This window comes from Dicentrarchus labrax, unplaced genomic scaffold, assembly GCF_905237075.1.
Source record: "Dicentrarchus labrax unplaced genomic scaffold, dlabrax2021, whole genome shotgun sequence".
Classification (NCBI taxonomy): Eukaryota; Metazoa; Chordata; class Actinopteri; family Moronidae; genus Dicentrarchus; species Dicentrarchus labrax.
In genome coordinates, this window is record NW_026136762.1 from 157,501 (window position 1) to 170,000 (window position 12,500).

The 12,500-nt window shown below is 41.2% G+C and overlaps 3 protein-coding genes across 3 annotated transcripts in view; 1 reads left to right on the top strand and 2 right to left on the bottom strand.

The window, feature by feature from the left end:
* Positions 1-59, top strand: part of ddx31 (DEAD (Asp-Glu-Ala-Asp) box polypeptide 31) — a 13,707-nt gene extending 13,648 nt beyond the window's left edge. The window contains exon 21 of the mRNA XM_051393709.1: positions 1-59. This exon is cut by the window's left edge and continues 384 nt beyond it. The gene's annotated coding sequence lies outside the window, so the exon portion shown is untranslated.
* A 1,654-nt stretch (positions 60-1,713) lies between these two features.
* On the bottom strand, positions 1,714-5,619 carry barhl1a (BarH-like homeobox 1a). The gene is made up of 3 exons (XM_051393712.1): positions 4,873-5,619; positions 3,195-3,396; positions 1,714-2,677 (listed from the first exon to the last, which is right to left on the bottom strand). The coding sequence occupies exons 1-3, from the start codon at positions 5,237-5,239 to the stop codon at positions 2,482-2,484; spliced, it is 765 nt and encodes a 254-aa protein (XP_051249672.1). The 5' UTR covers positions 5,240-5,619; the 3' UTR covers positions 1,714-2,481.
* A 3,692-nt stretch (positions 5,620-9,311) lies between these two features.
* cfap77 (cilia and flagella associated protein 77) overlaps positions 9,312-12,500 on the bottom strand; it is a gene marked incomplete at its 5' end in the record, with an annotated part of 3,625 nt that continues 436 nt past the window's right edge. Inside the window, 4 exons of the mRNA XM_051393711.1 lie at positions 9,312-9,501; positions 10,961-11,062; positions 11,699-11,804; positions 11,890-12,127. Coding sequence (XP_051249671.1) covers positions 9,379-9,501; positions 10,961-11,062; positions 11,699-11,804; positions 11,890-12,127 — 569 coding nt within the window. The remainder of the gene's footprint in view (positions 9,502-10,960; positions 11,063-11,698; positions 11,805-11,889; positions 12,128-12,500) is intronic.

The window sequence follows — 12,500 nt, forward strand, 5'->3', positions numbered from 1 at the left end:
TCTTCTTTATCTTCTTTATCTTCCTTCTGTTCATTAAAGCTGGACCTTTTTCTAACCAACTGAAGACTGAACGAGTTTTGTTTGTTTGATATTTAAACATAAAATATATTATATATTAGTGCTGTCAGTTAAACGCATTATTAACGGCGTTAAGGCAAACCCATTTTAACGGCGTCAGTTTTTTTATCGCGAGATAACGTTCTTTTTGGCCTAGCACACTTTGTAGTTTTTTCCACATGCTGTTGCAACAACTAGTAACGTTAGAAAAACTACAACACCACACCGGATCTAGCTAGACCGGAAACAAAACAACAGGCACGCCGCACACACTTTAAGAGTCAAGACGTTACGTTCTGAGTGGATGGCGAGCGCAAGGCGCCGAAATGGATGCCAATAATATTCTGAATGCAAAGTTTACTCCAGTTTACTTTCCATTGACAAGACCAAAGTGATCTGTGTGTTTTGTCGTTGTGAACTGAGCTATCATCGCAGCACGTCCAGTCTGAAATACCACTTGATGGCCAAACACACAGCTGATGAGAATTCTCCGCCCTCTCGTCAAAGCCAGGCGACAATGGATGATTTTTCAATAAAAACAACATTTGCACAAAACAACCCGATTCACTTTTCCATGTTGATAAGAGCATTAAAATGAGAAAAAATAATGGGACAAAAAGAAATCAAAGGACATTTAGAATAGATAAAAATCTGCAATTAATTGCGAGTTAACTATGACATTAATGCGATAATTGAGGGATTAGATATTTCTACATCTGGATGAAACAGTAAAAGATTAAAGTGTTCTTTTATTCACTATTACTGCAGAGACAGACAGACAGGTGCAGAGACAGACAGACAGATATTAAAGCGACTCTGGTGTTTCTGATGAATGGATGAACAGCTGTAAATTAATCTGCACTGTGACACTCAAACACTGCTGCTGCTGTTCAACCTGCAGACGCTCACACAGACAGCTACAGACAGACAGACAGTTCTACCTCTTCCTGTAATGGCCGATGAGAGGATGAATGTGGTCTAAAATAAAATAAGTTCTACTTTATATAAACTTCTTTACCCGTGAACTTCAGACGGAGGAAACTTCACATATAGATGATAAATAAATGAACACATTAAAGTAAAGTGGAACTTTAGCTTTCAGACACTCTGCTGCACTTAAGGAAACATTCACAGAGTTGTGGTTCTGATGTGTAATCGCTGCCTTTTAACAGTATTAATATTTCAGCCGCTCTTTAATATTTCATCAGCTGATTCTGATGAAAGGTTCCTTCGTCTGATTGGACGGACGGAGAACGAACCTCCAGCACTTCTGATGAAGTTGTTTATCATTAATTCATCAATCAAATGTCTCAGATTCATGTTCCACAGAGTCAGAACCAGAAGAGCAGAACCAGAGAACCGCTGAGCGACAGGATTCATGCTTTTATTTCTAAAAGGTCATCAAACACACACTGCAGTGCGACCTTTGACCTGTTCGCTGCAGCAAAATCATAGAAAATAAAACATGTTTGAAAAGATGTTTTTATTGGGAGACAAACAGTATAAAAATATAATTTATACAAAAGGGGAGAAAAAGAAGTTTGTGTCGGTTCCAGGAAATCAAAGATATTCCAAAACTTTTCATGTTTTTGTGAATCTTTTCAGGAACCAGTTGGAGATTTATTCCTTTCGGTTCCACAAACACATAAACCAAGATTCTTTTTATCATCATATCTTCAGTGCTGTTTTCTTAGCGTTAAGCTGTGTTTACTCGGAGACGCAGTTACTCAGGCGGAGGTCAGACGGAGACGCTGTAGCGTGAAAATAGTTTAAATGGATTCAGCATCAAACATTTTAACACAAACTCAGTTTTTTAAGTTAGAAAAGATTCCTGATGAAGTTGATTTTACTCTGTATTGATTGTAATGAGTCAGAGTCACTCAAAACTAGTAACACTACTACTAATGTTTCTTTATGACTTAAAAACTGTTCTCATTTTAATTAAAACTTTTGATTTGAGTTAAATGAACTTATTTGCCCATAAAAGCGTCTCGAGATGGGTCGGGATCGGACTGGAACCTCATTCAGCATCAACATACACAACGAATAACAACAAGTGTTTGCATATTTATTGAAAAGTTAAAAAAATGAATTATAACAACTACAGAAAATGTCTCATCGTCTGAGTTTCTGCTCCCAGATCTGACTGCCTGAACGCAGCGAGACGCGGTGGTGGACTGCCTCCGACCCCTGAAAGCACCTGACCCGGGTTGAGTATCACCTCCTGAGCAGAGCCCAGCTCCAGGGACCCGTCCACCCAGCGGGGGACAACAGAGACTGCAGGCGGTTTGATGGCGGTCCTGCTGTGGAAAAGGTCCAACAAACGTCTTTATTCAGATAAAAATCAAAAGTAAAGATTTTTTATCTCCAAACATTAACAAGCTCCTGATCGCGGTCCTGCAGAAACCTCCCAGCCTGCTGCCGTCAGCGGGGGAGGGGCTCAGTGTGGGTCAGGACACGGGGCAGCAGAGGCGGGACGTGGTGGGGGGCATGGCCTCGGTACAGGTACAGGTCCAGTGTGGGCGGGGCAGGAGGGTACAGGTAGTGCGAGGGCAGGAACATCCTGCCGGCTTCAGCCAGCAGCTCCAAACCGACGGCAGACTGCCGCTTCCACTTGGTCCTGACGAGGAAACAGGATCCGGATTTAGATTCAGACATATTCATTTATAATTATTAAATGTTTATATTTGTTTCTCTCGTTTAATCACAATTAAAACTCTGAAAGAACGCAGTGATGGTTAACGTCCTGTAGCCAATCACAAAGCAGCATTCTCTGTGCAACAATAAACAATAACAATAAATCAATAAATAAACAATCGCTGCGTCCTCCCGCTCTCCGAGATTCTGCACTAAAAGCTCCAGATTTGTTTCTGCATGAATTATTGATCATTAATTACAGCACACACTGCTGAATTATTGATCACACAGCGTCCATTATTAAACTCTCATGTGTCTGTCTGCAGCGGTACTGGACACAGAGAGACAGACAGAGAGACAGACAGGTTCAGAGACCCAATACCACCACAGAGACACAGACGTCATCTGTGGTGGTTTTGGGTCAGTCTGGGTTCTCCTCCTACAGGACTGGGGGCCCACGTTGTCTCGTTATATCCGTCCCTGTGTGTGTGACGTGTTACCTCCTGTTCTGGTACCAGGTCTTGACCTGGGTGTCGCTGAGCTGCAGGGACGCAGCCAGCTCCATGCGGTCCTGGACGCTCAGGTACTTCTGCTTCTGGAAGCTCCTCTCCAGCCGGGCCAGCTGCTGGTCGCTGAACGCCGTCCGAGCTTTACGAGGTTTCTTCAGACGGGCCTCCGCTGGGTCTGAAGCCCCGCCCTGCCCTGGGTGATTGACAGGTGGAAATGATTGATTGATCAGTGATCATTAAAGGCCTCATCTGTGCAGGTCCTGGAAAATCCTTGAATCAGTTTTCTGCTTTCAAGGTCTGAAAGTTGATTCCAGAGAATAAATCTGATTTTAATAACAGTCACCTTGTTTGTGTCTGACTGTCGGAGTTTAAATCAGAATCTGGATCACTGAGTCGAGCCTGGGGCCCAAACAGGGCCCCAACAGGTCCTCAACAGGACCTCAAGGGACCCCCAGGAGAGGGACAGCTTGACCCCCTTAGTGGTTCACGTTGATAGCGCATAGTGGTCTAATTTATACGACATTTTAAAGGAATTTATACAGAATCAAGTATTTTTTTATATAACAGACTGTAACACCGTCACACGTTTATATTTAATATACTGTAAAACTGTATTATTATTATAAACTTCATATTATTTGTATTTATACAGTAAAATATATAATACTATAATAACAGCACTAATATGCTTTTACTGTAATAGAAACTGTTCTACTGTATTACGGTTTAAGTTCTGGCATTTACAGCTTTTTACTGTAAAAATAACATTTTCTTATTTTACAGTGAATTCCTCGCGACGCCTAATGAGGGTCCCGACCCTCAGGTTGGGAATAACTCAGGTCAGAGGTCGTTCATCGTCAACTGAATTCAGATCAGTTTGTTATTAATTCAGTTTGACGGATTCATTTACAATTTAATTTCAGTAAAATAAAAACCTCAAAATATTAATAACAAACACCAAAAACCTTTCTGAGAACTGAAACCAGTTAAACCAGTTAAACCAGTGAACCAGTAAACCAGTGAAGGTCTGAACCTGCAGATAATATTTATGATAATATTTTCATTTTATTTTTCACACTAAAATGAATCTAATTCAAAGAAAATGGGTTCTTTGACATTTTCTGATGAATAATTAATGAACAGTTCAACATTAATTCTTCTCTTTAACATCTTTTAACTCATTGAAAAAAAAAACAATGAACAGAATCAATCAGATTAATTATGATTATATATCTGGCAGCAAACTCAAAATATCACCTCTGTATTATTATTATTATTATTATTATTATTATCGTTGCTGTTGTTATAGGAAGAACAAAGTCAGTATCAGGTATCAATAAAATATCATAATTTATTCACAAAATCTTATTTTCTATTTTCTGCGAATAAAAACAATAAAAATATTTGTGATGTTTTAAATAAGAAAATAAATATAGATATTAATATGAATTAAAACTCACATTAAGAGCTGTTTTACTTTAATAAATCATTTTAAATTTCAGTCTTCAGATTAAAACACTTTATTATTAATACTTAATAATATTATTAGTTAGAATTAATAAAATAATATAATATTTAACCAGATTAAATGATTAAATGTCAGTAAAACGATGTCAGAGATTCTAACTTATATTTTTATAATCAATTGGAATCAAATATTATTGATTACCTCTGCTCTCGCTGTCTGAAGAGGAGCTGCTTTTATCCTGAAAGTCTTCTTCCGGTCCGGACTGGAACGGCTCGGGTTCCAGCCCAGGCTGTCCCGGGTCAGGGTGGACCTGTCCCGGGTGAGAGTAGGGCTGACAGTCCGCTAAGATATCCCGGATCAGAAAAGAGGAGCCGACGGTGCGGGGCAGCAGAGCAGGCTGCAGTCGGGGAACAAGCTCTCTCCGCGGGGAAGGAGGCGCCGAGCAGCCGCTGCTGCCGCCCGGGCTGAGCTCCGGAGGGTCTGCCCGGGAGAGGAGCCCGCCGGGCGGCCTGAGGGAGAGCAGACAGTCGATGCGGAACCTGGAGCAGCCGGAGGCAGAAAGCTCCATCTCCGCCCGGACTCAGGTGAGTTTGTCGGTCAGAGGATGAGTGGAGACATCGGCGGGAATTATGACGTAAAACTTCAGGTGTTAGTTCACTGTGACGTCATCTTAACCTGTCGATAATAAAGTAAAACTGAGAGATGATTATTGATTCAGGTGGAAAACTGAATGATTGATCAGCAACTGAGAGAGAGACAGACAGAGAGAGTGAGACAGAGAAACAGAGAGAGAGAGAGAGAGAGAGAGAAACAGAGAGAGTGAGACAGAGAAACAGAGAGACACAGAGAGAGAGAGAGAAACAGAGAGAGAGAGAAACAGAGAAAGAGAGAGAGAGAGAGAAACAGAGAGAAAGAGAAAGAGAGAGAGAGAGAGAGAAACAGAGAGAGAGAGAAGAGAGAGAGAGAGAGAGAAACAGAGAGAAAGAGAGAGAGAGAGACAGAGAAAGAGAGAGAGAAACAGAGAGACAGAGAGAAAGAGAGAGAAGATTATCAGCAAGATAGTCATATCCACACTGCTGCAGAGGAGAGACTTCCACCCTCACACCATTCACAGAGTGAATATCAGCCTCTCCAGGGACTGTGCCCTCAAACCCAACGTGTTCTTGGCCCACCACCCGACTCTCCACCTGGACTGCCTGTATGATAACATACACCTACACAGAACTGCAGTCCGCACCCTTGCTAGGACCCTGAAGGATGTTGCCCTTGGAAGGAGCCTTACTACCACTCCAAGGGGTAACCACATAACGCAGACCCCACGCAGACCGCCAGGACCTCCTCGACCTTCAAGACCATCCAGACCTCCACCATGCTTCCACCCCCGGCTGTCAGAGAGGACAACCAGGCCACCAAATCCACCGCATCACCAACATCACAACCCACAGCCCACCCCACTGCCAACACAACACTGGCCTCTGATACCCAGCCAGAGAGCCTCCCAGCCTGGAGGTCCTATACCCCCCCTCCTCCAAACGGTAGAACCAAGACTACAGGAGCAGCAGCCTATTGGGCTGAACTATGCTGCAGCGGTGCCACAGCCCCACCCCCCTCTGGTGAACTCATAGAAATATTACACATGCTAAACCTGCTCTGCTCTCGCCTCATGTAGCTACATGGTGGAAGAGCAGAGACACCACAATTATTAATAGTTTAACATGTTGTATATCATTTTAAATGAATAGTAATATAAGGACAATTCTTAACAGTATTTCACACGATACACTCTAAAATGTCACTCAAAGTTTAATATTTTATTAATTTACCTCTTTTCGTCTTTTTACACTTTTCATTTATTACTATTATTTTTTTTTAATATCTAGTTTATTTTTATTATTTTTCTTTTAAGGTGTTTGTCTAATTTTTGAACGGATCACAATGTTGGAACATTCAAGGTCTGAGATCATCAGCTTTTGGTTTAAAGAGCAGAAACTCAGATTTTAATAGAGAGTTAAAAGACATCATAGTTTTACAGGAGACATGGTGCAGAGAAGATGTTTCCACTGGTTGTCCTCACGGCTACACTGAGATTATTATACCATCAACAAAACATCCCACAATGACCCAAGGCAGAGATTCAGGAGGCATGATTATATGGTGTAAATCAGAACTGAGCCAGTCCATCACAGTTATTAAAAAACCTCAGAATTATTAGCGAACCAACTAGAGCGTTCCACGGCACCTGGCCTCACCCTGAACGACACAGAGATCAGAGGTCTGCTGTATGCAGATGACTTAGTGTTGCTTTCACCTACTAAAGAAGGTTTGCAGCAGAGATTTTGTCAGACCTGGGCCCTGACAGTAAACACAGCAAAGACTAAGATAATGATCTTTCAGAAACAATACAGAAATCAGGTTACACACAATTTCTATTTAGACACCACTAAATTACAACATACAAAAAACTACACTTACCTTGGCCTCAACATTACATACACAGGAAACCTCAACATGGCTGTGAAAGATCTGAGGGACAAAGCAAGGAGAGCTTTCTATGCAATAAAGAGAAACATTAAAATCTATATTCCAATCCAAATCTGGCTTAACATTTTCCAATTTGTACTAGAACCAATAATTCTATATGGCAGCGAAATTTGGGGACCAAAACTAAATAATGAATTTGACAAATGGGACAAAACAATCATAGAATCTTTCCACACTGAGTTCTGTAAGAGATCCCTCCGGGGGGGAGAAAAAACCCAAAAAAATTTTTGGAGCAGAACTCGACCAATACCCCCTCCTACTAAAAATACAGAAAAGATCAATTCAATTTTACAATCACTTAAAATCAGTTAACCCCCAGACATACCATCACAAAGCCCTAACATACCAGGAGCTGAAACCAGAGAAGAGTCCCCTCAGCCAGCTGGTCCTGAGGCTCTCTGCAGTAACATGTCCCCAACAGCCTCAGGACAGCAACACCAACTCAATCAGACCAAACCAAATTATCAACAAGCAAAAAGAAAAATATATTGAATACTGGAAAGAAACGACCAAATCACAAAGTAAATTACAATGTTATCTGACCCTAAAAAGAGAATTCACACTGGCAAATTACCTGAGCACAATAAAATGTCCTAAATTAAGAACAATGTTGACAGCATATAGACTGAGTGAACACAGTCTGTCCATAGAAACGGGTCGCCACAGACAGAACTGGCTACCAGAAGAGGAGAGACTCTGCTCCCAGTGTGACAGAGGACAGGTAGAGACAGAGCTGCACTTTCTAACCTCATGCCCTAAATTCAAAACTTTAAGAGAAAAACAATTTGCAAACATTTCCCAAATATACCCCGAATTCGAATTATTATCAGACACACAGAAACTCCCCTATTTACTGGGAGAAATGCCCAAAAGTCAAATTATTGCAGCAAAATATGTCTCCTCATGCCACGAACTGAGGACAACCAGTGGAAACTCTGTAAATGTAAATAATTGATTGTTTTAGTTGTTGTTGTTTTTGTTGTTTTTAAACATATATATATATACACACACACACGCGTTTACAGTTTTATCTATTTTATTTTAATTTTAATATATTTTAATATTATATATATTATATTTAATAATTAGTTATTACTGTTATATTGACAACAGATTACTCGTTTTAACTGTAGTTACTTTACTACTGTTTTAATGACATTTTTAGTTGACACAAACTGATTGATTGATTGATTGATTGATTGTAATTAATTACTTATTGACTGAGATTGATTGATTGTGACTGTGATTGTGATTGAGTCAATCATAATTACAGTATTACCAACAGTAGAGATAATAATTCATTTATTGTAAATATTGTTTTCCTTTATTGTTATTATTATTATTTTTAGCTTTGGCAATATGTACAGAGTTACGTCATGTCAATAAAGCCATTTGAATTGAATTGACAGACAGACAGACAGACAGACAGAGAGACAGACAGACAGAGAGAGACAGAGAGATAATAGAGACAGAGAGAGAGACAGAGAGAGGGAGGGAGGGAGGTAAAGAGTTTGTTGTGTGTTGATGTGAAGAAATAAATATTAACTTTCCTCCAGCTGACTGTAGTCTGACTGTAGTCTGTAACTACAGTCAGACTACAGTTTAATTGGTTCTCAAACCTTTTTCAACAATCAAACCCAGTTAAAGCTCCACTGAGTCACATTAATATAATAATAATAATATATCTATAGGTTTGTGTTCATTAGTGTTTAATCAGCTGATAATAACAATCACTGTGTTTGTTACAATGAGACGTTTTTATCTACAGAGGGAGAGGGTCCTCTTCTGGTGGAGTCCGCCATGTTGGACCGCCATGTTGGACCGCCATGTTTCTACAGGAGCCCAGAACAGACAAACTCTGGATCTATAGAGACACTTTACTGACACTAGTGGTGTTCAGTTGGTTGCAATCTGCAACTCCTCCACTAGATGGCACTGAACCCTCCACACTGGTTCTTTAACGTATAGGAAATAATAACATTAAACATATAATGTTATTAATTGAACAGCCTCATGAGTCTCTACAACCTGATCAGTTACAAACTGAAGTATTGACGGACATTTAATGATTTAATGAGTTGATGGATGAAAACACTGAATCAGATGGAAAAGATGTTTTATTATTTTTTATTAATGTGTTCAGTGTTTCCTCCTTCAGGTCAGAGGTCAGTCCAGACTGTATGACCCCAGACCCTGAACTCCTCTCCTGGACACAGAGTCCGACTGATGAGCCCTGAATGCCCGCAGACGAGCCTCCGGGTCCCTGAAGGTATCCAGAGCTGGAGGGACCTGAGGAGGAGATCAATATCATCCATAAAGATACAGTGTGTACTGATCAATAATCAATAAAGATACAGTGTATACTGATCAATAATCAATAAAGATACAGTGTATACTGATCAATAATCAATAAAGATACAGTGTATACTGATCAATAATCAATAAAGATACAGTGTATACTGATCAATATCATCCATAAAGATACAGTGTATACTGATCAATATCATACCGTTATCACAGTGTGTGATATTGATCCTAATTGATATTTCTTTTATTAATTGCTCCACTGTATCTAACCTTCTACTGCTTTTATTTTGAAAGAGTCAACCAGACAGGAAATGAGCCCAAAAACAAAACCAGGAGCACACACTGACCATCATCAGTGTTTCTATGATTATTGATGAGTATTGATTAGATATTAATGAGTATTGATGAATATTTAGAATAGAATTTAAAATCCTCCTCCTCACCTATAAAGCTCTTCATGGTCAGGCCCCTTCATATCTTAAAGAGCTCATAGTACCCTATTACCCCACTAGAACACTACGTTCTCTGAATGCTGGGCTACTTGTGGTTCCTATAGTCTCTAAAAGTAGAACAGGAGCCAGAGCCTTCAGTTACCAAGCTCCTCTCCTGTGGAACCAGCTTCCAGTTGTGGTTCTGGAGGCAGACACCCTCACCACATTCAAGAGTAGGCTTAAGACATTCCTCTTTGATAAAGCTTATAGTTAGGGCTGGATCAGGTGAGTCCTGAACCATCCCTTAGTTATGCTGCTATAGGCCTAGACTATCGGGGGATTTCCCATGGTGCACTGAGCTACTCCCTTCCTCTCTCTTTATGCACTCATTCATGTCCCATTATTGCATGTTACTAACTTCACTTCTTCCCCGGAGTTCTTGTGCTTTCTCGTCTCGCAGGTTCTTATCGATCCTGGTGGAGCCTCCTGCCATGGTCCTGCTTGACTGCCATTGCCAATACTGTTGTTGCTGTGCACCTGTCTGTCTGTCTGTTCTCTCTGTCTCTGTCTGTCTGTCTCTCTCTCTCTCTCTCTCTCTCTCTCTCTCTCTCTCTCTCTCACCCCAACTGGTCGAGACAGACAACCACCCACCTAGAGCCGGAGGATCTGTCCTAGGTTTCTGCCTTTTAACAGGCAGTTTTTCCTTGCCCTTGTCTCCAAGGTCTTGCTCATGGTGGTACTGTTGGGTCTCTGTAATTAATGTTTTAAAGAGTTCGGTCTAGACCTGCTCTATTTGAAAAGTGTCCTGAGATAACTTCTGTTATGAATTGGCGCTATACAAATAAAATTGAATTGAATTGAATTGATGAGATATTGATGAGTATTGATGAGTATTGATTAGATATTGATGAGTATTGATGAGTATTGATTAGATATTGATGAGTATTGATTAGATATTGATGAGTATTGATTAGATATTGATGAGTATTGATGAGTATTGATTAGAGTACCTGTGTGAAGCGAGGCAGTTTGAAGGGAGTCTGTGTGACGGGCAGAGCTCTGCTCCTCCTCAACAGGCTGGTTCTGGTGTCTGCAATACAACCTGGTTTAATCTACACACACACACACACACACACACACACACACACAGTAACACACACACACACACACACAGAAACACACACACACACACACACACACACACACACACACACAGTAACACTAACACACACACACACACACAGTAACACACACACACACACACACACACAGTAACACACACACACAGTAACACACACACACACACACACACAGTAACACACACACAGTAACACACACACACACACACAGTAACACACACACACACACACAGTGTTTTAGTTCCCTGCTTCCTGTTCTATCGTCAATAAAATATTGATCAGTATCAATAACAGCAGAGAACAGCTGATCATCTGAACAACAACCAGACTTAATATTCTTCTTTCTGACAGATTCTGTGATATTGATCCATTGTTCAGATTTATATATTAAATAAACTGTAATGTAGTTTTTTCACAATACAAATTAACATTTCAAAATAAAGTCAGTTTCACCTAAAATAAATAAAGCAACTCGATCAATAATGTTTTTATTTACTTAGTTAAAGTTTGACTTGAATGAACTGATCTGGTTTTACAGTGTAATCGATAATATAATAACAGAAATATTGATCAGAGGATTGTATGTCTGATCAATACTGTGTCCCTCACCCTCTGCTGCTGGTTGTGGTCACAGGTTCGATCCCGGCTCAGCTGTTCGTCCAGCCAGCGGCGAGCGTACTGATGAGAGAGGAGGTCGGACAGAGGAGACGACGCCCTGATGGACACGTTGATCATCGGTTCGTCAATCGCCATCGATCAGTAATCAATAATCAATAATCATCTGTGGGTGTTTTTCTCACCTGGTCGTGACTCCGAACGTGATGTCGGGCACCGCTGGGCGCAGTGAAGACCCGCCCCCCTGCGGTCTGGGGGCGGGTCTTTGGCTCCTGGCCCCGCCCCACTGAGCCCGGTACTGACTCAGCTCTTTGGACGTCACCAGACCGGACCGGACCGCGTCCCGGTTCAGAGACACAAAGTCCGGAGCGAGCGGCCGAGCAGAGTCTCCTCGTCGGGACTGAACCGCCCAACTAGACAGAACTGACAACACAGGAAGAACTACAACTCCCAGCAACACGGACACTTCCTGGTTCCAACAATTCACCATCAATAACCAATAATCAACCAATCAGTACACTGATAGAGACTGCTGTGTGTGTGTGTGTGTGTGTGTGTGTGTGTGTGTGTGTGTGTGTGTGTGTGTGTGTGTGTGTGTGTGTGTGTGTGTGTGAGTGAGTATGTGTGGTGTGTGTGTGCGTGTGTGTGTGTGTGTGTGTGGTGAGTATGTGTGAGTGTGTGTGTGTGTGTGTGTGTGTGTGTGTGTGTGTGTGTGTGTGTGTGTGAGTGTGTGTGTGTGTGTAGCAGCAGTCAGCTGTCACTGTATGTTTGCATGAAGGAAACATGCCTTCAGGCA